Source organism: Lynx canadensis, chromosome A1, assembly GCF_007474595.2.
Source record: "Lynx canadensis isolate LIC74 chromosome A1, mLynCan4.pri.v2, whole genome shotgun sequence".
NCBI lineage: Eukaryota > Metazoa > Chordata > Mammalia > Carnivora > Felidae > Lynx > Lynx canadensis.
In genome coordinates, this window is record NC_044303.2 from 239,764,356 (window position 1) to 239,789,856 (window position 25,501).

The 25,501-nt window shown below is 56.1% G+C and overlaps 1 protein-coding gene and 1 long non-coding RNA gene across 2 annotated transcripts in view; one reads left to right on the forward strand and one right to left on the reverse strand.

Annotated features, from left to right (window-relative positions):
* The first annotated feature begins 100 nt into the window (after positions 1-100).
* Positions 101-2,892, forward strand: LOC115508418. The gene is made up of 3 exons (XR_003966994.1): positions 101-484; positions 1,676-1,725; positions 2,574-2,892. It is a non-coding gene; the product is annotated as an uncharacterized LOC115508418 (long non-coding RNA).
* Positions 2,893-4,018: 1,126 nt separating this feature from the next.
* AHRR (aryl-hydrocarbon receptor repressor) overlaps positions 4,019-25,501 on the reverse strand; it is an 84,764-nt gene continuing 63,281 nt past the window's right edge. Inside the window, exons 6-11 of the mRNA XM_030333368.1 lie at positions 19,121-19,250; positions 17,061-17,176; positions 12,535-12,734; positions 9,018-9,079; positions 8,701-8,839; positions 4,019-7,830 (exon numbers count right to left, since the gene is read on the reverse strand). Of these exons, the coding sequence (XP_030189228.1) occupies positions 6,777-7,830; positions 8,701-8,839; positions 9,018-9,079; positions 12,535-12,734; positions 17,061-17,176; positions 19,121-19,250 (1,701 nt within the window). The 3' untranslated portion in view covers positions 4,019-6,776. The remainder of the gene's footprint in view (positions 7,831-8,700; positions 8,840-9,017; positions 9,080-12,534; positions 12,735-17,060; positions 17,177-19,120; positions 19,251-25,501) is intronic.

Sequence of the window (25,501 nt, forward strand, 5' to 3'; positions counted from 1 at the left end):
GACCTGTGGGGTGGCTGTCTCCTCCCACCGGGCGAGGTAGCCTTCAGGACCGGGTCGCGGCCCAGGTCGCTCCCACCGGGGTGGAGTGAGGAGGGTCCCTTCCTCACTCAGCCCCTCTTATTCCAGCCCTTCCTGTCCTCTCCCCTCCGCGGCCCCAGGCCGGCTGTTCTGTGCACCTGCCAGTGCCTCTCCTTGGGCACCGCTCTCCGTACTCTTCTTCACTATGGTCTCTTTCCCCGTGTGTCCTTTCTGTAACCCTCTGTGACCTCCTTCAGTGAGGGAGCCACTGTGCCCCTCCATCGCTCCGCCTCATCTTGAGTATTTTTCGCCCTGGTTTCCATTACTGGGGCTCTGTGTATTTATTTGTCCACATCTGTCTTTCCTGTTACGATGTGGCAGGGGTTTTGTGGCCTTCGCCGTGCCCCAGCTCCTCCCCAGACCCGTGACTGGCATAGGGCAGACATTCAGTAAATTAATGAACAAGGTGGGTAACGGTTGGCAATCAGTCACATCTGACTGTCTAGATCAACACCCAGCTTGTTACTTCGCAGCTTCTTAGCTGTTGTTACACCTTGGAATCAAAAATGAGCCCAGCCCCTCAGGATCAGCACATCTCAAGATCACCCCTTGTAATGAGTACAAACAAAACAGAAGCCCACCTGGGAACAACCCACAGTAGGACTTGTTGTCACAAAATGCTAAGAGGGTGGAGGCCAAGCTGGGGGGTGGGGGGTGGGGGGTGGGGGGTGGGTCTTGGGGATGAGGAGTGTCACTGGGCAGAGGTGCAGGGGCGGGAGGTAGGGGGGGCTGCACTAGCTGGAAAGAAGAGGAGGAAGCAGGTCCCTGAGTTACTGTGTGAGGAGAGGCCCACTGGCCAGAACTAACTTCCAGAATGAGCGAGAACATGTGTTAAGCCACTCAGATTTCAGGGTTTGCCTGTTGTGGTAAGAAGCGCTATTTGCCTTATACCGACGGAAAACAAATCCTTTCGCTACGTTACGGTTACTAGACCGTACAGATGGGCACCTCCTGAAATCCTGCCGAGATCAGTCAAACAGGAAGGAGACCGGAACATGGCAGGCATGGGAGCCAGCAGGGAGGAGAGTGAGGGCAGCGATGCAGGGGTGGGGCGCACGAGCGTGTGCACACACCTGGACACAAGGAGGGTGGGGGAGGGGGATGCAGGTGTGTGAGCCCCCCCCCCCCCATTGCTGTGGTCGTACAAACCGCAACTTGCCATCAGCTGAACGGCTGAGGAGGGGCAGTACTGTGGCACGATACTAACTCCGAGAGGTGACCCCTTTGTGGTTTCATCTGTACCTAGTAATTTATGAAAATATATTACTAAGTTGAACAATGGATGTACACAAAAAGTTGAAATTCTGTTTGAAATTGTGAATGCAAAGGTACTTTGAAACTAATGAATAAAAAATTTGCCAAATTTATCAAAGCTTTTAGGACTTATTTCAAATTTGGCAACATTTAACATACCACCTGGAGCTTTGTGCTGTGGACATCTGTGTTTAGAGATAGGGCTCCCTGATAACTTCCTCAGCCAAGATGGGTAGAAATGAGATGGTTGTTAAAGGGCTTTAAGCTTTTTCCTCCTTAAAACTAAAAAACCAAAATCTTGATTAAAAATTTTTTTGACTTCTCTTTTTGGCGGACCGAACAGCCTCCTGTAAAATGTTGGATGGAAATAGCGAGCCCCTTTGAAATGCACAGGTGAGCCCAAGAAAGCTCAGGAAAGCATGATGGGCGACTGTCCTAGGGCAAGGACAGGTGGGGGTGGGAGGGACCTGATGCCCAGGGTGGGCTTTCACATCCACGTGGGACAGGTGGGGTCTGGACAAAGGGTGCAGCCTCAGTGTAAGAGTGGATGGGGCAAACAAACAACAAAGCCCCAGAACAGTTTCTCCCAGGTACTGGGAACCCTGAGTCAGGGAAGCTCCCCACCCAGGAGCTCATAGCTGCGGGCCTGCGTTTCACTTGGGAGTGACCCCTCCTCATCCTGGAAGCTCTCACTGAAACCTTTTGGCAGTAGCAGCCCCAAGGATGCTTGTAGGAAAGACCCCGGCCTCGGCAGGAGTGCAGAGTGGGGTGCAGCAGCTGGTCCTTGTCTGTTCTGGGAGAACAGGGACCTTGATTCGCTCTAACTTACACCTCGTTAAGAGCACATGTCAACGATAGCCACCGAAGCAGAGTTGTAACTTCCAGACAAATCGGGGGAAGGAACACAGGAAACACAGGCAATCCCCTAGGGACATAGGAAAGGCCAGAAATACCAGAGGGCCTGTGTAACTAGAGACACAAGAAGTAGAAACACATGCAAATATACCAATTATCAGAGCACAAGTAAATGGACTGTAAAACAGCCAAACATGGAAGGAACGGGATGGCCAGTGTGCAGGGGTTTGACGTGTAGTCAGGGCCATAGAAAGTTGATGGGGCAAGATAATATCAGACTAAGTAGGCTTTATGTCAGAGGCACTCAGTTATGTCTTAAGATGCTAAATGCATAAGCCATAAAGAAAAAGACATTTAAAATTTTAACCTCTTGTATGCTATTTTAGAGAATCTCTAAACGAAAAGACAAGCCACAGAGAAAATCTGTAACTGAGGAGACGCTGCTATCCTGACATAACGAGAACGTGCAGAGACCAACCAGATGGGCACACGAGTGCAGGAGAGACTGGAAGGGGCCCGAGCAGCACTCCCGGCTGGAGGCCAGACCAGTGGTGCCTCCCTGTATCCTTAGGAAGGCCTTGGGGCCCCCTCATGCCCTGCAGCCCGCATGAGCCTCAGACTGCAGCCCAGGGTGCTTCCCACATGGGCCCTGCTGTGTCCCCTCTCGCCCAGGCCTCTGTGACCTTGTCCCACCCACTCCTTGCCCTCTGGCTCCCAGGCTGGCCCCAGCCCTGCAGGCTGCTGTTCTTGTGACTCTCAGTGTGGCCTTGGTCACCTGGGCTACCCTGCCCCAGTCTGTGCAGTGCCCGTGTCCCTCTGCCTTGCAGAACTTGGTTCTGTGGTCACGTGTCAGCACCCTGTCCCTGTGCACACTCAGGGATGTCAGCTCTAGCACAACACCGACCTCTTTCTTTCCTTGCTGTGTCCCCGGCACTGTCACAGGCCTGGCACTCAGCAGAACCTCAACAGCACCGCTGGTGGACATAAAACAACTACCAACCAGGGCGCCTGGGTGGCTCAGCCAGTTAAGCATCCGACTTCGGCTCAGGTCATGACCTCACCGTTGACGAGTTCAAGCCCCACGTCGGGCTCTGTGCTGACAGCTCAGAGCCTGGAGACTGCTTGGGATTCTGGGTCTCCCTCTTTCTCTGCTCCTCCCCTGTTCATGCTCTCTCTCTGTCTCAAAAATAAATACAAACATTTAAAAAAAAAAACAACCCACAAAAACCAACTACCTACCATTCTGCCCCCAGGTGGACAAAACCAGTGTGCCCAGTGATGCCAAGTGTCGCAGCGACAAGAGGCCTGGTGGGGGCTGGTGGGGGCTTGTGGACTGATGTCCCTCAGACTTCATACTCGAGACCTGCTCTGCTGGGCCATGGGGACGGGACCAGTGCCCCGAACAAAGAGGCTGCACAGAGCTCCCCAGCCCCTTTCTCCACGTGAGTGCAGTGACTTTATGGCCCTTCACCGGGCCTGCAGCATCCTAATCACAAACCTGCACACGCACACACATGCACACACTCACGGGGGCCAGGTGTCTGCTCCCTCAGGACAGGTCAAGTCTGGGGGACCCTAAAGGCACCTGGGAGGGTCCCCCACCCCTCAACGATGGGTAAGAGGGGGCTGGTGGGTGGAGGGAGGGAGCTCTGCTGAGGCCACAGCACGCGGGGCCGAGCGCTCAGCCTCCTGCCTGCATCTTTGGGCCCCAGCATTTTATTTTTGCCTTTTATCCAGCGGTAAAGGACTGTCTTAGAATGAAATGAATCAACACACCGAAGGAAATAGTTACTTCATCTGGAAAATCAAGTAGACATTTCTGTTTGTGGTAAACATGAACTAACGTGATTTATTTTATATCAATATTGCATATTGAATACAAACCATACTATCAGGAATATATTTGAAAGCTGTTTCTAAAGGCACTGAGAAAACAGTATAAAAAGTTACATTATAATATTTCCATTTTAAAAAATTCAGCAAGTCAGTCTAGATATTAAAAACTTTTCTCCTCCAGTAGAAACTATAAAAATATACAATTTGTGTTCATCTCCTCCTGTCCATCCATTCTCATGTTACATTTGATTTTCATATGTTTTCAGCTAATAAGCAAAAGCTACAAGACACAGAAAACCCTAACCCTGTAATTGGTACTGGTAATGACATTTAAAGAGGAAGTGACCACATCTGCACCTCCTACATGCCATCATCTTCCCACATGATGTTTCAGGAAGGGTGTGGCTGTGAAGTAACGAAAGTGCTGACTCAGGGTCGTTCTGCTGGTGTTGACCCAGGAGAGGAGGGGACCTGGGCCCAGAGCGTTCAAGGGCCCCGGGTGTATGAGGGGCATCTCAGGAGGGGACCTGGGCCCGTTGAGTTCAAGGCCCCGGGTGTAGGATGGGCATCTCCAGAACACAAGACCTGCAGAGCTAACTTCCAGGGGCCAGACTCTCTGTCAACAAAGCAGGACCTGTCCACCTGCGAACTGACCGCTTGTGGGGAGGGGGTGGCGTGAGTGCCATGGCCCTCGGGGACAGGCGTGACTTGCTTCAGGGCGGCGTCTCGCCTGAGGCTCTCACCTGCCGCTCCTCTTTGGTTATGCTGGGGCCTGGCTACAATGTGCAAGCATGCCATGATGTCTCTGAATTCCACCTTTTCAGTCCTGTGTTTTCTGAGGTACCTGCTACATGTGTGTCTACTGCATCCTGACATGGGGGAGCCCTAGTGCATCGCAGGGCATGGCCCCAGGCAGCCAGCCTGGGCCTGGGGTGTGACCTCTCCATTGATGAAGTGAGAGGGTCAGTGACCTCACAGATGGGGACCCCAGACAGGTGCACAGTCACATCTGACAGAGGGCCAGGACCTGGGCTCTGGGTTTGACTAGGAAAGAAGGAAGAAGATTCTGCAACTCCACCCCAGGTCTCAGGGAGTAAGTCTCCAGACGCCCAGAGAGCACAGGCGTTTGTGCCCTGCAGCAGAACCGGGTGAGGAGGGTCTGGGGCCAGCCAGAGGTCCCCAGGTGTCCCTGGGTGGTTGTGCCACCATCGTAATGGTCAGGGGAGACTCTGGCAGCAGAAGTGAAGACAGCACAGCACCAGCGTCACCCTTTGCAAGGCCTCAGTGGGTGAGGAGAGGCTGCTGGGCTGGCCTTGTGTGTCCCAGAGGGCCACGCGTTGACCACTCCACACCCTGGGCTCCAGTGGGTGGCCTCCCGTGTCAGCCCCAGGAAGAAGCCCTCAGCTCCCAGCATCCCGCATGGGGGACCCTCCACAAAGCTGGCAACAGGCGCGCCGGTGCCCCAGGGTGTGTCTAAGGGTCCTGCCAGCTAAACCCCGAGTTCTAACAAGGCTTCAGCATTAGCCCAGCTGAACATTGATACCCCAAAGCCCTAGGTGATGGAGAAGAAGGCCTCCCACTGAAGGGTAGAACGTACCGATGGCGGAGCGGCAAGTCCCTGCCTGGAGGCTCCCGCCACCTCCTGAGGCTCCCAGATGGGGGTGACTTTAGGAACAGATGCCCTTGTCCCTGAGGAGCAGGTGTGTGTCCACCACAGTACAAGCAGGCTCGGTGGAGACCTTCATACCCTGATGGCACACCCCTCGCTGATGGCACCGGCGGGGCGCGGAGGGGGCCCATCTCTGGTGGTGACCGTGGGGTGCCTGGGACTCCACTTTCTGATTCACAACGTTGTGTCTGGGGATCCTACAGTTGGGATGTGTGGGTGTACAGTTCTAGAAAACAATTTCTGTCTTGTCTCTAATGATTCTTCCTGAGGTGGTGGTTGGAATCCCCATTTGAAAACCTGTATACAGCCAGCAACACAGCCTCCATGGGCAACTTGACTTTTTTTTACCTCTTTTCTCTACGTTTCGTCCTTCTCTCTGCTTCCAAACCCAGACTCTGTAAACTCGAGATTACACAATGTACTGGAGACAGATTAGCATAAACCATCTTCAGAGGCCCATTAAAAATCCCAGAGACTTCCAGAAGGAACAGGATATCATCCTGTCAATTTCCACTCTGGGTGTGGCCTCAACCTCCACCGTGAGGTCGAGGAGCACGTGCTGTGTGTAGTAGTGAGGGCAGGACCTGGTGCAGACAGGCTCTTTTGCCTGGAACCTTCCAGATTCCTTCCGTGAATGGGGGCATGGTCACTTGTGGCTCAAAAGATTATATCCCTAATTTGTACCCAGGGTGTGGCTGCTCTCTTCAGTCCACTCCGTGGAGGCGTTGGCCCGCCTCCACGGCGCAGGCGGAGCTGGGAGGTGAGCATGGGGATCGCGGGAGACCACACCGCGTGACTGGCCAGGTGCCCACTGCGTCCTGGAGAGAGGGGTGTGCCCTGCCAGGCTGACACGTCTCACTCTGGCCCCTTTCTGGAAAATTGTGAGCAGACTTAACACCACTTGGCATTGAAGGACTTGCGTGACATTTTACAAAGTACGCAACATGCTATTGCACACGCTGCCCACACCTAAGGAGGCCTGGACTCGTGCAGCTTTGCAGAACGGCTCCGACCCCCCACCTGCCATCGCAGCTGAGGGTAAGTCTGGGCGTGCGGAAGAGGCTAGCTCTTAGAAACACCCGCCCTACGGCAGGAAGGCACACTCGGGGGCTTTGGGGGGCATCAGTGTCGGCAAGGCACTTCTGGGGAACATGCCGGGCACCCCACCCTGGCTGTGGCTTGCCCATGGGGGTGAGTCCAGGGGCTCGCGCTTGACAACGGGTGTGGTGCCGGGAGCTCTGCAGTCACGGCCCAGCGTAGGGGGCTGGTGACCGTGTGCACGGAGGTGGCGGGGAGGATCTGGCTCGGGAAGGCCATGCACATGCTGCAGGCAGGCACAGTGTGCGGGGCGGGAGGGCGCCGGCTCCTCGCCGGGTCTGAGTGGAGCCCTGCCGCTCAGGTGAGCCCCCAGCATGCTGTGCCCCAGGTGCGGAGCATACAGGTGGGGTCTGGAGTCTGACTCTGTCTTCAGGTGTATCCTGGTAGGGAAAGTGACCAGCTGTCTCTTGGCCACACCACCGGCTCCCGGCCACACCTGGCCTGGGGACACGAGGTAGCCGTCCGCCGCGTCCTCAGACCCAGAGTCGTTCTCCAGCTTGACGGGCACATCAAGTGACAGCACGGGGTTGCACGGGGCTCCCGCGGGCACCGGCCCCCCTCGAAACTTGGCGTCCTCGGTGGAATAGCCCCCCGCTGCGAGACGCTGCCCTCCGGGCGGAGGGAGCCCACTGTCCAGGCTCCCCTGGGGAAAGGGGCAGCTGGGCAGAGGGGGCCCCTTGCAGCCGTCCTGCAAGGCTCTGCTCGTGCGGCTGGCATAGGCACTGGGAGAGTGGCTTCCTGGGTGACAGCCGGGTGAATTCCGGAAAGCAGTAACCCCACTGCTATGGACAGTGCCCTGAACACCGGGGCAGGACACGCAGGAGCCACGGGACACGGTGTGTGTGGAGAATGGGTCACTCTTACTGGGTCCCAGCTTCACGTTGGTGCCACCATCTGGACCATGTTTCCCTGTCATCCAGTTCAGGTGCCTCACGGGTCCAGGCGCCTCAAAGCAGCAACTATACGCAGGTCTTTCCCTCCGCCCCCTGGCTCCGGGAGTGCTGCCAGACACCCCCCCGTGCTCCTCTCCTCCCCTGTCCCTGCAGAGAGGAGAGGACCCATCAGAGCAGGAATGAGGATCATCGCACCGACTTGGGTGGGGTCTCCAAGGGAAGGCACTGAATTGGCATGATACTGGCTGAACGTGCGAGGGCTGCAGTGTGCTGGGGCCCAGCCACACCCCTGCTTTCGGCCCACCCAGCAGCCCTATGACCCTGGCACCGGCATCCTCCCGTAATGAGCCTCCCCTGGCCTCTTGGATGACCTGGGGTGCCGGGCAGGAGCAGGGAGGGCGTGTGCCACTCACCCCGCCCTAGGGAGGCACCTCGATGAGGCGTACGCCTTGTGTCAAGGGTCAGACACACCCAGCCCAGACGCAGAGGGCCCCGTCGAACTGTAAGGCAGACAGATGCCCTCTCTCCAGCGGCTTCTGTGAGCCAGACCCTGCTGCTGGCACGCAGGCCTCCACCTCACCACGCCTTGCGGTGTCAGGGCTGGCACCTGCTGTGACAGGGGAGACGGTGCCCCAGAGGAGCAGGTGGAGCCCTGCAGCCACACAGCCAGGCCAGTCCTCCAAGAGGAGACCCCCTGGTCGGGGTGGGGGCTGGGGCGGGGGCCCATGGGAGGAGGGAGTGAAGACGGTTTCTGAGTGAAGGTGAGGGCAGAGGACAGGGTGGTCACCCACGGTCCCGGCTTCAGGTTGAGGGTGAGCGCACAGGTCGTGACAGCCCCGGCTGAAGCACCTGCTGTCCCCTGCCACACCTCAGACGTGTGAGGACAGCTCCCAGGTGTGTCCCCTGTGCGCCGCACTCCCTCACGGCGAGGCTCGCCTGTCATGAACAAAGCCACCAGACCAGCAGACGGCGGCTCTTTGCTCCCTTCACGCACAGCTGGGCCACAGCACCACTTACCCGGCGGCCCCCTCGGGGTCAGAAACGAGGTCCGGGCTGCTCCTGAGGCAGGGACATGGGGCTCTGGCTGGAACCCGGGCCCAGCAGCCTGCATCCGCTTGTGCCTTGAGCGCTGAGATGTTTTCTCCAATGCCCCTCCCTGTCAGGGTTTAGACGGGGGGACGGCAGTCACCACGAGTGGCTCAGCACAGACACCCACACCCTCCGGGGCGTCTCCCGGGAATGCACCCCAGCAGCAGGAGGCAGCGAGAGCCCCCGAGGGGCACAGACACATTTCACCCGTTTAAAACAGTGACACGGTGCGTTCGTGAAAGTACCTGCCAGGCAGTGGGGTTTTCCATGCGATGCTGGGTCACACAGACTCGAGGCGGCTTTTGCTCTGCGAAGAACAGATAATAGCAACATACGTGGAGATGGCGTTTTTGCTGCCGGAAGGAACTAACACCGTGCCCGGTGCTGCTGTCACGCCTGGGAGGGGGCGCAGTCATAACTCACACTTTCCGGCTCTTTCTAGACTGTGAAGTCTCTCCGTGGCTACGGATTCCAATTCACATCACTCATCAAGCCAATAAAGGGCTAAAGAAATTGCTTCAGAAAATAGACTTACACATAAAATGCGCTTTTGTTTTTCTCCGCAGGACCAGAATGAAAACACAGTCAATTTTTGTGATTTCCACTAATTGTGTTCCATTAACTCACCACGCACGCTCAGTGACTATGGAACCGTCTTTCCTAGGGCAGTGAGCACACACTCACTCACACAAATCACAGAGCTCCTGGTCTTAGATTCTAAGCAAACTCAGCCTCATAGACACTATTTCATTATTTTCAAAAGAACAAAACAAGCCTCAGAAGTGTAAAGTGACTTCCTTGAGGCCACCTCTCTGGCAGATGTCAGCCTTGGACTCAAGTCCAGGCCAATGGGCCTCAGAACCACAGATCCCTATCCTATATGCTGGTCCCTGTCCATCCTCTGGCCATAGCTGTAAGGACCAGAGACAGGGCAGCAGAGGTGGGGAGCAGAGATGAGGAACCAGAAATGGGGGAGCAGACACCGGGGAGCACAGAGGGGGGAGCAGAGATGGGGGAACCAGAAATGGGGGAGCAGACACCGGGGAGCACAGAGGGGGGAGCAGAGATGGGGGAACCAGAGACGGGTGGGGGGGAACCAGAGACAGGGGAGCAGAGATGGGGGAGCAGAGACCGGGAGCAGAGACGAGGAACCAGAGACAGGGGAGCAGTGACAGGGACTACATTGTCATCCTCATCTGCAAACGAGCATCTGGTGACAAATTCTTTGGCACACTGCATGTTCACAAATGAGTGCTAAATCCCTTGAATAGGACTTTGGAGGACAAATACTTTAGTGAGTTCGTGAATTGATGCCAGCTGCGGGAGCGCTGGGTGACTTGTGAGCCACAGGCCCCCCCCCCCCCATTCCCCGCCGCAGGGGCTCTGGCCTAATCAGCCTGCACTTTCCGGCGCGGGCGCCAGGGGGCAGTAGGAGTCCTCCTTGCATGCCCCCAGGAGCGAAAAGCCAAGGGAGGGTAAGATTTCCGTCTACTTGGTTTCAGGGCTGGAAAAATGGGAAAGAGGAAGCTCAGTGTGGGTTTCAATTATGGCAAGCCAAAAAAACCCACAGAAAAACCAAAAAAAGGTTAAAAACAGAAAGCTCTGGGACGGTAAATGAAGGTGGGAGTATTTCAGAGTGAGGGGCTGGCAGGGGAGGGGAGGGACAGGGAGAAAGCAGGTGTGGAGACTGGTGGCCTCTGCTTGCGGGCCCGGCTCGTCTCAGGCGGCACCCTCTGGGGTTTGGCACCTTGGAGAGTCAGCTTGCTTCCTCCCTCGCCTGCTTTTAGTCTTCTCCCTTGGGTAGGGCATGTTTAGGACACGGTGCATCTTTCAGAGAGCATATATGTTTATTTTTAAACGTTCCAGTAATTGCCGTCTCAGCATGCTGGCATGGCCACTGCTCAGGGTGGCTCTGTTCCTGGAAGCCACCCCCTGGCCCTGCACCTGAGACCAGCAGCAGGGAGGTGGGGGCTCGTGACCTGCAGACCAAGGCAGACCATGCCACACGGGCAGAAGGGAGAGCCTTCTGAGCCCCCCTCCCCGGAATGGGGGCCCTCCTTCCACTGCAGCTGCTATCAGATTTTCTCACCATCTAAAGGTCAACTGGAATTAGTCAAAGGTTATTTGTGGACACTGAAGAGGGACGGACCCTCACACCCACAAGAGGGAGAGTCACAAAGAGAAGACCCCTGGGCACTACCTGCCATCCTGGCGCTGCGTGGGCAGGCAAGCAGGAATCCCCTAGACAGGCCACAGAGCCCTGGGACTCTTCTGGAGGGGACCCGGTTGTGGGGGAGACGCTTGGCCAAAGACTCTTCTTCCGGACGTCAGCAGACGTGTAAGTAGGACCACAGGACTCAGGGCTAAGAAGGGGATCCTGGTGGAGGCAGTGTTCCCACCGGTGATGTGGCTTCCAGGACAGAGGCACACACACCGCACCCAAAGTGACCCACGGAGGGAGGCAAGCAAACGTGTCAGATGCTGCTGTCACAGAACTAAACCTCATCGGCCATCACAGACCTGAGAGCTGAGGGGTTTGGACCAGCCCCCTTCTGCACTCAGGCCCATCCCCATCAGGCAGTGGTTTAAGGGACCGATACCTTCCCTGGGGAGGCACCAGGACCTAGGAAGCCAGACACTCTTGGGCAAGGGAAGAGAGAAGACGTAGGCTGTGCACCTACCTCCTAAAAGGGCCCAACGGGGTTAAGGGACAGGATCTGAGGCTGAGGCTCTCCCTGTTGGTGGGAGACAGGAAGGGGGACAGGGGCTTCCTGGAGGAGGAGATGAGGTCTGGCCAGTACGCACAGCGTCACAGGCAGGATGCAAAACACACAGTGACAGCATGCTGGCGAGGAGGGTGCTGAGCAAGCCTCCCTCCTGGGGTGAGTGCCCTGTGACCCTGGCAGAGGGGTCTTTGCAGCTGGAAAGCTATACTACTTTGATGTAACTCAACCTGAGAGCCCGGCCCTCCTCCAAGCGATTGGGTCTAAGCCCTGGTGGGTCTTAGTCGATGCAGCCCTGCAGCGGGGAGCTGCTGGCTAGGCTGAGCCCCACTCTAGGGACAGCCACTGAGGGATAAAGAAGTGGGTTGGGGACTCAGAGGTCTGACATATTGCATCTGTAGCAGGTACAGTCAGATCTCAGACACCCTGCCTCCCCACCCCCCTCCCTTGGTCTTACTCATACTGTGTGGAAAACACAATTCACAGATGCACATTTTGAATCACTCTCAGGACACTGACCCACAAAACACAGGCCTAGTCTGTTCCACAAAGTTTAGGTGTGAATCGCCTAGAAAACTCGATGTGGAGTGTTTTCTAGCACTGAAAAGCCGAGAAAACTCGGCTGGGCAGAAGCGGCAGCCGTGTCCCCACTGCCTGGGCACCGGTGCCTCCTGCATCGGTCCCTGCACTAAGCCCTGTGCGTGGACGGAGGGACCGCACAGAGGAAAGAAGGCTGTGGCCCCCCACCTCCCACCCCATGATGACCAGCGCTCAGGGCACTTGCTTCGAGGCCGTAACTGGGGGATCAGGGACACAGTGGTGCAGGCGCTATGTGGTACCACCACTCGCAAATATTAGTGTGAAAGCACTTCCTCTGCACATTCTTTCCTACATAACGTACTAGCTTTAAAACCACCAAACTTCTCAAGTTATTGCTCGCTGGAAATGAAGAAAGAATAGAAGATTCTAAGTGCCAAGGCTCTTGTTTTAACCGCCAGCAGCAGTGAGCGTGGCTGTGTTTTAAGGGACTTTCACTCACTTCGTGTCCACTGAGCCTGAGACGTCCACCCTGTGCTTCACTCTCAGAAACGCACTCTTCATTTTCATCTCCGCCACGGAAGGAAGGAGGACGGGCACCACGATGCAGAACAGTGACAGCCGAGGGGGCAGGACTGTCCCTGATGGAGTCTTCCTCTTCTGTCCAAACAGGAATTTTAGTTTTCCTTGAAACTGCATTGTCTGGTGTGTTAAAGACAGAAACGGAGGTGTGGTCACAGAGCACATTAGCAACACCATCAGAGATGCAGAACTTACATTCTCAGGAATAGAAATGTGGAGAAAAATCTTATCCTGAGCCACTTAGGAGACACAAACCAACAGTTCTTCCACACTTGGCCTCCTGGGGATGTGGACTATCCCCGGGCCTCCAGGACAAGTCACAGTTTCTCTGGAGTCTCCATAATCTCCTTTAACCGAAAAGCATGTTCTCGTGTGCACATTTATGTGTATGTGGGGGTGTGGGTGTGGGAGCTGAGCCTCACACTCTGGGCGCTCGTGTGCATCAGCGTGAGATGCCACTGGCCCATCGCAGAGCCGCCAGCCACCCCTGGCAGATTTGCTGGAGGAGGTAGTCTCTGAGGGCTGTTCCAGATTTGACTCTCCATTTCAGAATTGTCATTCCTTCACTCATGATGATAAAGCTTGGGGACAAGTTCATTTCATCCAGAGTATATGACGTGAGTTAAACAGCCAACAAGTAATTTAGGAGTTTGTGATAAAAGAAAATAAAAGATCCTTCTACAGTGGAAAAGCTAATCTAAATTACTAAGTGACTTCAGGGCATTCCTGATGGAATGACCCCACAGGGCACGTGGGTGGCTCAGTCCATTGGTTGAGTGTCCAACTGTTGATTTAGGCTCAGGTCATGATCTCAGTTTGTGAGATCGAGCCCTGGGTCAGGCTCTGTGTAGAGTGTGGAGCCTGTTTGGGATTCTCTCTCTTTCCTTCTACCTCTGTCCCTCCCCTGATCATTCTCTCCCTCTTTCAAAGTAAATAAACATTAAAACAACCCCACAATGTGTCCTTTTCTCCCCTGTCCTTCCACCCTCTCCTCATCCCTCCCCTCATCCACCCCCTCATCCATCCATCCATCATCCACCATCCATCCATCTACCATCCATTCATCCATCATCCATCCACCGTCCATTCATCCATCCATCCACCATCCATCCATCCACCATCCATCCATCCATCCATCCACCATCCATCCATCCACCATCCACCATCCATCCATCCACCATCCATCCATCCACCATCCACCATCCATCCATCCACCATTCATCCATCCATCCACCATCCATCCGTCCACCATCCATCCATCCATCCATCCACCATCCATCCCTCCATCCCTCCATCCCTCCATCCCTCCACCATCCATCCATCTACCATCAATTCATCCATCCATCCATCTGCCATCCATTCATCCATCCACCATCCATTCGCCCATCCGTCCATCATCCACCATCCATTCATCCATCCATCCACCCCTCTATCCCTCCATCAATCCATTTTCACCATCCATCCCCCCATCTTCCCATCTTCCATCCATCTATGGATTCACTAAATGAACAAACATTTGCAAAGCACCCACTGCTTGCTAGTCATGTGCTTGGTGTGGAGGATTCAAGGCAGTTGTGTTCAACATCCAGCCCACCAGAGGGAAAAAAAAAAAGCCCTGATTTGTTATGTTTGCCAATTTCTTTGGTAGAAATATTCCCATCACGGCTGATTTCAAGCTACCAACTAAATATCAACTAGACCTCCAAATTTCTGATGTTGTAACACTGGGTTCTCACGGGCAGCCTTAGCCAGTGGAAACAGAGTGGCTTCCAGAGAGTCACAAGGGAGTGCCGGGAAGAGCCCTAAGTCATGCCCGCTCCCCTGTTCTCAGTGCATTCCTTGTAAATGCCTGAGGCGTTTCCAGTATGTGCAGAAATGAGTTTCACAAATTAATATAATGGAACTTTTTTCAGATAAGTGTCTTTGGGTTGTTTCCTCTATTCAGTGCATCATTTTACAGTTTCATTTTAACCTATATTTTATTTTATTAAAAAATTTTTTTTGATGTTTATTTATTTTTGAAGGAGAGAGAGACAGACCATGAAGGAGGAGGGGCAGAGAGAGAGGGAGACACAGAATCTGAAGCAGGCTGAGCTGTCAGCACAGAGCCTGATGCAGGGCTTTAACCCATAAACCACGAGATCATGACCTAAGCCGAAGTCAAAGGCTTAACTGACTGAGCCACCCAGGCGCCCTCTTTTTTAATCTATATTTTAATTTATGCATGATTGTCTAGTAAAATACCTCCAGTGTTATGTCATCTGGAAATAAGAATTTCCAATTTACCAGGAATTGGTTATCCAATTTTAAAAAGTGAACATTCCTTATCAGCCAATAGATAGAACAAAATATTATCAAAATAAAAGACTTCATGCTCAACCAATCACCTAAATAAAAGATAAGCAATTATGTGTACGCCTGGTAGCAGCAGACTTGGGACCATGTTGCAAATAAAAAGCTGCTTCTCTTGTGAAGGTCCCGGTGGGGTGAAAAGGCCTGCAGAAATGTGCAGTCGTGTGGGATGCATCTGCCGTAGGGCTGGGCCTGTCCTGGGTCCTCAGAGCTGGTTCCAGAAACATTCCCACTGTCACCCACCAGCAACCTTCTTCACTATCCCCTTGGATCAGGGAAATAAGCCCAGGGAGCGTGAAGCCGCCATCGCAGTAGCGGATGACCGAGGCCAAAATATTGCCACAAATGACACATGGCCACTGGGAGGCAGCCTGGATGGAGTGATTCCCTCAGCTGTCATCCCTCTGGGTAAATGCACAACCACCTGGCAGGTTGGGTTCCCAGAATGGGTGATGTGGGACCCTGGGAGGGCAGCATCTTGGGTGAGGCCTCCAACCTGGAGAGGGGTCAGCCAGGTGAGGCTCCCGGAGAAGCACATGTGAAGGCAGAGGGGGTCCTGAGTCTTGGGGAGAGTCCCCAAGACCACCCCAAGTTCAACTCACTCTCGCTGGTCAGGGCGGAGCAGAAAGTTGGGGAGGCTGGGCAAGAAGAGCTTCAGGAAGGACATTATTGGGGTGCTGACATCTGGGAAGGGGCCTGGGTGTGCAAGGGAGGGACATTTTTATTTCCTCTGCTCTTCTGAAATGATTAAATCTGTGTCATGTACGAGCAATGTTTTTATTTAAAAAAAAAATTGTTAATGCATAAAGACCAGCCAAGAGGAGAGGGTTAATGGAAAATACTGTCTCCCCAGCTGAGCCCAGCCTGTGGTGGGGCTATGCAGTCAGTGGGTCTCTGATCTCAGGAGTCTGCTCCTCAGCCCGGCACCCACAGACCACTCAGATGCAGAACCGCTAGGGCGTGCATCTGCCGGGGGCCCCTCAGAAAGCAGCGAGGAACCTCGGGCGCTGGCGGTCTGCACGGTGGTGCACACGGCCGGTGTGAACACAATGGAGAGGAGCCCACGCGAGGTGGGACAAGCCAGCAGGCAGGACACCCAAGAGCTGCTGTTGACCGCTGACGGCCGGTGTGGGCTCCCGCTGGTCTGTGGGTGCCTCTCCAGGGCTCCCCCTTTTCAGAGCCATTTGGAACCCAATCCGGAGGAACGCCCACTGTCCTCTGCTCGCCTTGCCTCCAACACAGGCTGAGCCCCTCTGGAAACCCCCAGCCCAGCCCTGCGGAGCACTGGAGGCGCATCTCTCCTGGGGACCACGGCCCGGGGGGGGGGGGAGATAGAACCCCAGGGGCCCACAGTCCGAGGGTGGAGGCTGGGGAGGAGGGCACGCCGTCATGCGGGTGCGGGCAGCTCCGCACACATCCGAGGGCCCTGCCCAGGGCGCTGATGGCCGAAGGACACGGGAGTGGGGGGAGCTGGAGGGGGAGGGGGTCCTGGGGTCAGAGGTCATGGTGTTGAGCTGCTGCGGGGGGGTGGGGACGCTGGGACTGCTGGGAGCGCGAACCCCAGGAGGCTGCGTAGAGCCGGCTGGGAGGTGCAGCAGCGGGGGCGGGGGAGACGCTCTGTGGAGCACAGCTGCGGGGGTGCGGGGTGGGCAGAGGTCTGGGTGGGCGAGGGTCCGCTGTGCCAGCCCCAAGGAGGACGTCCGCGGCCCCCCTCTCAGCCCTTGGCCGAGGAGCCCGAAGAGCAACGGAAACGGACACCCCAAGCCCCTACTTGAAAGAGAAGAGGCGAAAACGGCAAGCCCGGGCCGAAGTGGGGGGGTCGCGCCAGGCTGCGGGGTGTGCTGACGACACATGCTGCTAAGGGGGTTTCAGGGAAGGCGCGACCAAGCCAGTAAAGCCCAGAGCGGAGTCTGGAGGCTTCCTCCCGGCCGCCGCCGGTCCCGCCCCGGTCCTCGTGCGCCGCTCGCCACCCCCCTCCCCCGGGGTCCGCATGCACCCCCCGCCGCCCCCACCCCCGGACCCGCGTGCCCGCCCGCCCCCTCCGCTTCCTCCACCCCGCACGTGCGCCGCAGGGCGCCAGGGGGCGCGACTCACCAGGAAGCCCGAGGTGCTGTCCAGCAGGCAGCGCACGCGGCACACGAAGCAGCGCGTCAGGAAGGCCGAGAAGTCCGCCTCCTGCGCCCGGAGCAGCCGCCCCAGCACCGCGTCCTCTGCGCGGGCACCGGTGCGGGGGTGAGGGGTGGGGGGAGGAGGAGAGAGACCGAGAGGCCGTAAACACAGACTGACAGCACCGCCGTGTGCACACGCGCTCCCCCCTGCACGCGCGCACACGCACACACGCGCACACACACACGCCTGCCCACCTTGCCGTGTGCGCGCACACACCCTGCTTCACACTCACAGCTCAGCTTACACACCCGCAGCCTGCCTCCTACACCCACACCCCGGCTCACACATCTCGCCACACATACACTCACACACACACACACCTGCCCGCCACGCGTCCCCACACGCCCACCCCGTCCACACAAATGCCCACCTCTACACACACCGCCCCACCCCCCACCCCCTTGCAAGCACACGCAGGTGCACGGGTGCTCCCCTGAGCACCACTGGCATCCCGCTGTCTCCCCACCCTCGTCCTCACAGACACAGCCACTCTGACCGAGCTGGCCTTCCTGGTCCTTTGTCCCTAGAAACATCCCTTCAGTACGACTGCAGGGGTGACTGGGGGTCAGCTGTCGCGGGTCAGCTGTCGTGTGTTTTGAGCTTTATAAAATGATACTGTGTTGGCACCTGGGGTTTTTGTTTTCACTCAACTTTGTGGGGTAAATCTTGCTGTTGCCTGAGGTTGTGGTGGAAGCTTCTCTTGAGTCGTTTACAACTTCTGGGGCCGTGTGTGGAAGAGCGGCGACCCCCGTGGACGCCACCCCTTCCCCTGGCCTCCTGTCTGCTCCACGACCTCTAGGGGAGCTGGCCCGGTCGTGATGGGTCAGGGGCCACGGTCAGGAGGAAACACTTGCCCACAAGGGGCAGTGTCTCTGAACAGGATTTTTTACAGGTAAATCTGACTTGGGCCTAGGATTTCCAGAGGGGAGCTTGCCAGGTGACAGACAAGCACTGCCTCATTTCCTCAGGTGTGGAGGATGCGGGAGGGGTGGCCCTGGAGAGGGGAGGAGGGTTCGGGATGGGGGGGCTGGTCAGGGGATGATGATGCAGGGGGGGCCTGCAGAGGGGAGGAGAGTGCAGGAGGGGGGGCTGGAGAGGGGAGGAGGGTGCAGGAAGGGGGACTGGAGAGGGGAGGAGGGTGCGGGGTGGCCTGGAGGGGAGAGGAGGGTGCGGGAGGGGGCCTGGAGAGGAGAGGAGGGTGCCGGAGGGGGGGCTGGAGAGGGGAGGAGGGTGCCGGAGGGGGAGCCCTGGAGAGGGGAGGAGGGTGTGGGAGGGGGGTGCGGAGAGAGGAGGAGGGTGCTGGGTGGCCTGGAGAGGGGAGGAGGGTGCGGGAGGGGGAGCTGGAGAGGGGAGGAGGGTGTGGGAGGGGGTGCGGAGAGAGGAGGAGGGTGCAGGAAGGGGGACTGGAGAGGGGAGGAGGGTGTGGGAGGGGGAGCTGGAGAGGGGAGGAGGGTGTGGGAGGGGGTGCGGAGAGAGGAGGAGGGTGCAGGAAGGGGGACTGGAGAGGGGAGGAGGGTGCGGGGTGGCCTGGAGGGGAGAGGAGGGTGCAGGAGGGGGCCTGGAGAGGGTAGGAGGGTGCCGGAGGGGGAGCCCTGGAGAGGGGAGGAGGGTGTGGGAGGGGGTTGCGGAGAGAGGAGGAGAGTGCTGGGTGGCCTGGAGAGGGGAGGAGGGTGTGGGAGGGGGAGCTGGAGAGGGGAGGAGGGTGTGGGAGGGGGTGCGGAGAGAGGATGAGGGTGCTGGGTGGCCTGGAGAGGGGAGGAGGGTGTGGGAGGGGGTGCGGAGAGAGGATGAGGGTGCTGGGTGGCCTGGAGAGGGGAGGAGGGTGTGGGGGGGGGCTGGAGAGGGGAGGAGGATTCGGAGTGGGGGGGGTCTCCCAAGGAAGGCGAAGCAGGACGAGAACGGATGGTGGTCAGTTCTCCGGAGGCGCCCACGCCTTTCCAGGAACGGCCCCAAGTCTCAGGCTCACTGGGGACCCGAAGACCCACCTGTGTCTGAGTGCAGGGGCTGCCCAAACACCGCCTGGGGAGGGTCCATGGCCCAGTGCAGCTGCCGGCAGAAGTCCTGGCGGTCGTCCACGTGGATATAGTCATAGATGTTCTGGTGCATCACGTCCGTCTGCAATATTGCAACAACGGTTCCAACCTGCTTTATTCCAGTGATTAGTCATTGAAGAGCTGTCTCAGCCACAGCTGTGAAGAGAAGTCTCACAGGAAAGGCAGGCCTTTGGCTGGAGGACACTTCCTCCCTGGGAGGACATAGGTGTCCAGCCTGGAATGCCAGGCCCCCCACCCGCCCGCAGCCCCCCACTCATCCACCAGGCAGTGCCCTTGAGGGCAGAGCAGGAGGCTCAGAGATCAAACACCTGGGCCCAGGGTAGCCACTCTTCTCCAGGACTGGAGAACTCATCAAGCTGTGTGTCTATCATGGGGACACTTTGTGTCATATCACAAAAGTTTATTAGGAAAGTGTCCTTAAGAAGTGAGGTGGGAACCGCCAGGTGAGACCAGAGCCATAAGGTGAGACAGGAGCTGCCAGGTGAACTGGGAGCCATCAGAGCGCACGAGAGCCCGGCCGGGCCTCCTGGCCAGGGACTTCCTTCATCCTGGCTCCTCTGTGCCTGGCCGCTGCTCCCATCCATGGTACCACGAGGACCTGCAGGTCCCTAGCCCTCTTTCTGCTCCTCTGTCCTCCCACCTACCTGAGCCCTGAACACAGAGGCTGGCCCTCGAAGGCACCGGGTCCACACTTGGAAGCTGCATTTCAGGGCACAGCGGCCACAACTGTGGGCTACGAAGACGGGCTTCCCAGGAACGTGACTATTTTGACCGTTAGCAGACGTATTCAGAGTGTGTTGATAAATGATGAAGGCCATGCACATCTCCCCGCGACCTTCCCTTAACCTTCCCTCACTCATTATCCGCACGGAGAGCCTGGCCCAACAACACCTGAATAACCTGGCAGGTGCCCTTGGCCTCTTTGGAAAGAGCCGTTTCTAAGTTTGCGTCATTTCTCAACAGGATCATTACGAAAACTAGATGGAGGGAAAGTCCCTGAAGAATCAAGTCCAGAAATGAGGCTGCTTTTTCAGAAAGTAACCAGCATACTCACCCAGATGGATGAGACCCGCTGTCTGTTCAAGGGGCCCTACTCTTGCCCATAGCTGCGTGGCTAAGGCTCACTGGATCCCTACGGGTCAAACAACCTCAGGAAGGCAGAAAAGGAACACGACCGTAACTCGAAGGCTGCACTACAATTACCTGCACACTCCTTCGTCCAAAGAGATGTCTTCAGACAAACAAGTGCTCACAGGACAGAATGCTTGCTGTCCCTGGTTATGGTTGGCCACGTCAGAGGCTCTGGGTGTGAACGTCAGGCCAACAGGCAGAGACCAACTCCTGGTGGAGGCGAGGGCACCAGGCTTTCCCTCCAGCTCAAGACCTGATGGCTTCCACTCACCTGCCAGCTCCCACCTCATCTGGTGGCCCTGTGATCGCGCGTGCCCTTCCCATAGGATGCCTTCCTAATAAAGTGTGATTCAGCATAACACTTGGCTGAAAAGTGCCCACATCATATGCATACAGTGGATGCGTGAGTTCCCAGATCAGGAAACAGGACACAACAGCTTCCCAGAGCCCCGTCCCTCCACCCCCTCCGCCAGGGCGGTCATGGCACAGACTGCCCACACCGTAGGCCGGTTATGTTCGTAAACGGAATGCTGTTCTTAGTGTCCGTCCTCTGTGGTTGCACATCACAGTTGTAACGTTCTCCCACGCCGCGTGTGTGGCGCCAGTTTCTCGCGTCCGTGGGGTGAGTGTCTCCACCTGATTCCACACGCCGCTGCTGTGTCTGAGCGAGTCACGCCCAGGGGTGGGGTTCCTGGGTCAGGGGTGGCAGAGGGCCAGCATTAGCGGATGGCACCAAGCGCCCTTCCAGAGTGAGGGCGCAGATCCACACGCCACTGTGGCGGTGCGTGCCAGCGCAGTCGCTTGACATTGCGGCCGACGCGAGGCGTCCCCAGCCCTCTTCATCCGAGCCGCTGTGGCGGCTGCCACGGTTCCGCACCGTGGTGTTCACCGGTGCGTCGTGAGCCGATGAAATTGTGCATCTTCTCACGTTTTTGGTCTTGAGGTGTGCGTGTGAACACATGTACGCGTGTCATGTGGGAGTGTGCGTGTCGCCTGTTTGTGTCCTTCTCTCAAATTTCCATTGAGCTGTCTTGCTGATTTGTGGCTTCCTCATCTGCTCTGGACATGGGTCCTCTACTGTGAGGGCTGTGATGGCAGAGCCACTACTCCCTGGCCTGCCTTTCTGCTCTCTTAGTGGACCTCACACGGCCAGTTCATCTGTCTGTCTCCTCATGGGTGGGGTCTTGCCCTCATCATCCTCACCCATCTCCTAACTGGGTCCTGAAGCTTCTAGAAACTTCTGCCATTTATTTATTGTGCATGCTATGAGGTAAGAGCTAGGATCAAGCTCTCTTTAAGTTTTTTAAAATGCATTTATTCGAGAGAGAGAGAGAGAGCAAGCACAAGCAGAGGAGGGGCAGAGAGAGAGAGAGAGAGAGAGAGAGAGAGAACCCCAACCAGTCTCCATGCTGACAGCACAGAGCCCAATGTGGGGCTCAAATTCATGAACCGTGAGATCATGACCTGAGCCAAAATCAAGAGTCAAATGCTTAACTGTCTGGACCCCCCAAACGCCCCCAGGATTCATTTCTTTCCTGTGTAAATCCAGTTTACCCAGCTCTGTTTGTTGGCAAGATGGCTATTTCCCCACCACGGGACAGCGCCCCCTTCATTGTAAATCCCACACCGGTGCACGCGTGCCTGCTGTGAGCTTCCAGTTCTGTCTTGGGGTCTGTTCATCTAGCAACTGGGTCCTACAGGAAGTCTTGTGTCCGGTGTGTAAGTCCCAGCAATCACTACTCCTGCCCCCTGGCCCTGGAGACTCCCAACTTTCTGCATTCCCAAAAGCTGTCTATCTCTACCTAGAAGAGCTGCTTAGTTTTCATGATAATGTCATTACCTCTGTAACATGATCTGACATCTTTATAATGATAATTGGAGTCCTCTGATTCACCGATATGGCACGTCGTTCTGTTTATCTGGTTCTTTAATTTCTGTAAATAATGTTTTATATTTTCTGTGTGAGGGACTAAATACCACTTCGTTGACTCATTACTGCAAATTCTGTATTCTTCCTCCTGCTGCAAATGGATGGCAGCTTCCCCTCTACGGTCTGATGAATGGAAAAGACTGCTGACCTCCGAGCACTGGGCAGTCGTAGTTCCCATGGGAAGTTTGTAACAGGCACTGTCTTTCGGTCATTCTCTCGCGAGCTTTGGTGGGTGACCCCACGCTTTGTAGAATCCCAGAAGGTTGCGTCCTTGGACGCCCTGTTCACGTCTCCCCACACCTGAGTTAATTGATGGAAAGGATGTGTGGGATTAACATGAAAGAGGGGCTCTGTGGCTTAACCAAAACAAGAGAGAGACCAATGGCGAGGGCACGATAAAACCGGAAGAGACGTTTCCGACTCAGGCAAATTGAAAGACATAGCCGATGTGGACACTTTCTAGGTTGGGCAACAAGGGTATAATAACTACTGTGACATATCTGACTGGTCTTAGTCTCCCTTAACCTCCCGGAGTCTGCTCCCTACAAAGCGGGGTCAGTGACAAGTGGTGGAGAGATCAGTAGAATAAGTATTCAAATAATGTATAAACAGGGACGCCTGGGTGGCTCAGTCCGTTAAGCGTCTGACTCTTGATTTTGGCTCAGGTCACGATCTCGTGGTTCTTGAGTTCAAGCCCCACATCGGGCTCTACACTGACAGTGCAGAGCCTGCCTGGGATTCTCTCTCTGCCCCGCTGCCCCCCCCCCCGCCCCCGCACACGCATGCATGTGCTTCTGTACATGCGCTCTCTCTCTCTCTCTCAAAAAAAAAAAAAAAATGTGGAAAAACAGACACAGCTTTGGTCAACTAAAGCCAGCCTTATTTTAGCTCTAAACTACCGTTTCTGGAGTTAAGAATAAAGTCATGACCAGTTTTTACAGCGCCATCCCCGCAGCCCTCATCCTTTTGTGCAAATTGCACACGCACCTGTTACCTAGCCTGTGGGATTCCCAACTGTGCCCATGCCCTTGCCCTGGTTCAAACGGGGACAGCTCTCCCCCAGCTGCCAGCCTGGGGGAGAATGGACCCCTTCTTGAATCAATAAGTGTCAACGGCAACGAAAACATGCATCTAAAACCTAGCTGTTCATCAAAATGACTGCTGAACCTGAAGATACTGAAATAATTGGTTCCTGACTTCTGTTAAGTATTTTGCACAAGGAGCTCACGACAGCACAAAACTGTTCTGATATTTTCTCAACATGTTTTACATAAATAGAGGCAATGCCTGATTTAATGGCATTTGGAAACAATTTCTTTATAATAGAAGGCAAAATTTTATTTTACATCCAGCACTTGCAGAATAACCAAGCTCCAAAAAACAGACTCCAGTGAGCACATTCAGACCTGGGACCAAAGCCTCGCCTCAGGACACTTGCACATCACCAAAGCCACCTCCCGGATTATGGCTAAAGGTAGGCAGTTCTGGGTGTGTCTGGAGAATTTGCAGGGCAACTCAGCAGACAGTGATAGGGACTGAAGGTGAGTTCTGAGCATGGAAAAGGCAGCCCAGACCACGTTTTTCTAGAATCAGATCCCGCACACGCAATCGAGGAGACAAAGAGAGTTTGCCATTTGGGGGCTGGAATCACGTCGTGTCCGCAGCTGGTGCTGGCCATCTGTGGGTCCCTGAGCTCCAAGCTGCACAAGGGGGCCCCGAGGCCAGAGAGCTGTGCGAGCACAGCAACCTCGAGAGCACACGTGGGAGGGCTAAAGAGGGGAGGAAGGGCCTCAGCTGGCCATCCAGGTGCTCGTGTGTCTGGGGCGGGTGATGCATTCCCCCCACTTCACATCCCCCAACACCTGCCCCGCGTGTCTTCAGGAGGTGGAGGTGCACACAAGGACACAGTGATGGAGCCCAGTTGTCACCCGCTGCCAGGAGCAGCCAGTGGGAGAAGAGCCACGGGCCACCTCCCTGAGGCGTGGCTGGTGGTGGGGACGCCTCCCCCCTGCCGAGTGTCACCAGGTGCCAACGCCCCGTGCCCTGCACGTGGAAGAAGAAAAGGAGGCTCAGAGAGAGCGGAGCCAAGGCTTGTCCCCGTGGTGTGCAGGGAAGCCCCGGAAGCACCTCCTGGAGATCACACCCACGGCATTTTGTCCACTTGCCAAGCGGTGGCCCTGTGTGTGGGGTCCTTGCCGGAGCCACACCTCCACGTGCTGCAGGGGCCAGTCCAGGCCACAGGGTCGGCTGTCACCAGCGGCTGCCCTGTGGAAGAGCGGGTGTGTGCGCGTTGTCTGTCCGAAGATTGTCCCGGGGCCAGCGGCAGGGAGAGGCCTGGTCAGTGGCAGCCACCGGTCCCAGGTTCAGGTGGCAGGAAAGCAAATGTAGAGGCGTGTGTAAGACGAGACACTTCTCGGAGTCATCTGTGCAGTGACGGACACTTCAGTTTTGGGAATGATTCAAAGTGACAGTCTTCATGGAAATTACATCAAATGCTCCGAGCAGCCTCAGGGGCCTCAGGCAGACTTGAATTTTCACGTGTCAGGGACCCCCATTCTCAGATCTTGGCTTCCACCGCCCTTTGCTTCTGGGCATCCCCTTGCTTTTCCGCCCGTCCTGTGGGATCTTTGTTTCTAATTCCATGTACTGCCTCTCAGCTCCTTTCATCACTTGGCTCTGATCCCGGATCCTGCACACATTTCCCCTCCGCTGGCGAAGGTGCTCTGGGCACTGCAGGAGGGAGGTTGCGTCCTTTGAGACCACACCCAGGCCAGGTCCGCCTGCAGGTAGCCTCCCCCAGAGTCTGGCCAGCATCCCAGTGGGCATTTCCTGCTGGCTAGCCCTGGCCTGGGGCACCTCGGTGACCTCTCCACCACCCAGGAGCCATGGCCTCACCCTCACCCATCCGGGGGTCTCCATAATGTGCTCCTTGCTGGGGTGCCCAGCCTCCTGTGGGCCCTGTGGCCCCTCCGCTCGCTGTGTCTCTGTCTACGGCTGTACCCCCTTAGGATCCTGTGTTAATGATTCTTTATACGAAACTCACATTAATTCTTTATATTAAGCCAGTCAGATCACTTCACAGTTTCTGTCTCCAGGTAGGACCCTGACAGACAGATACACTGTATACCTCACTTTTCAAAGTTCTATTTTGTTCTTTCTCCAATCTGCCTGTTTGTATATTGCATGGAGTGTGTTTATAATTTTGCACGAAGAAGCCCTCTTCAGAGGGGACATCTTTTTGGGGACGGCTG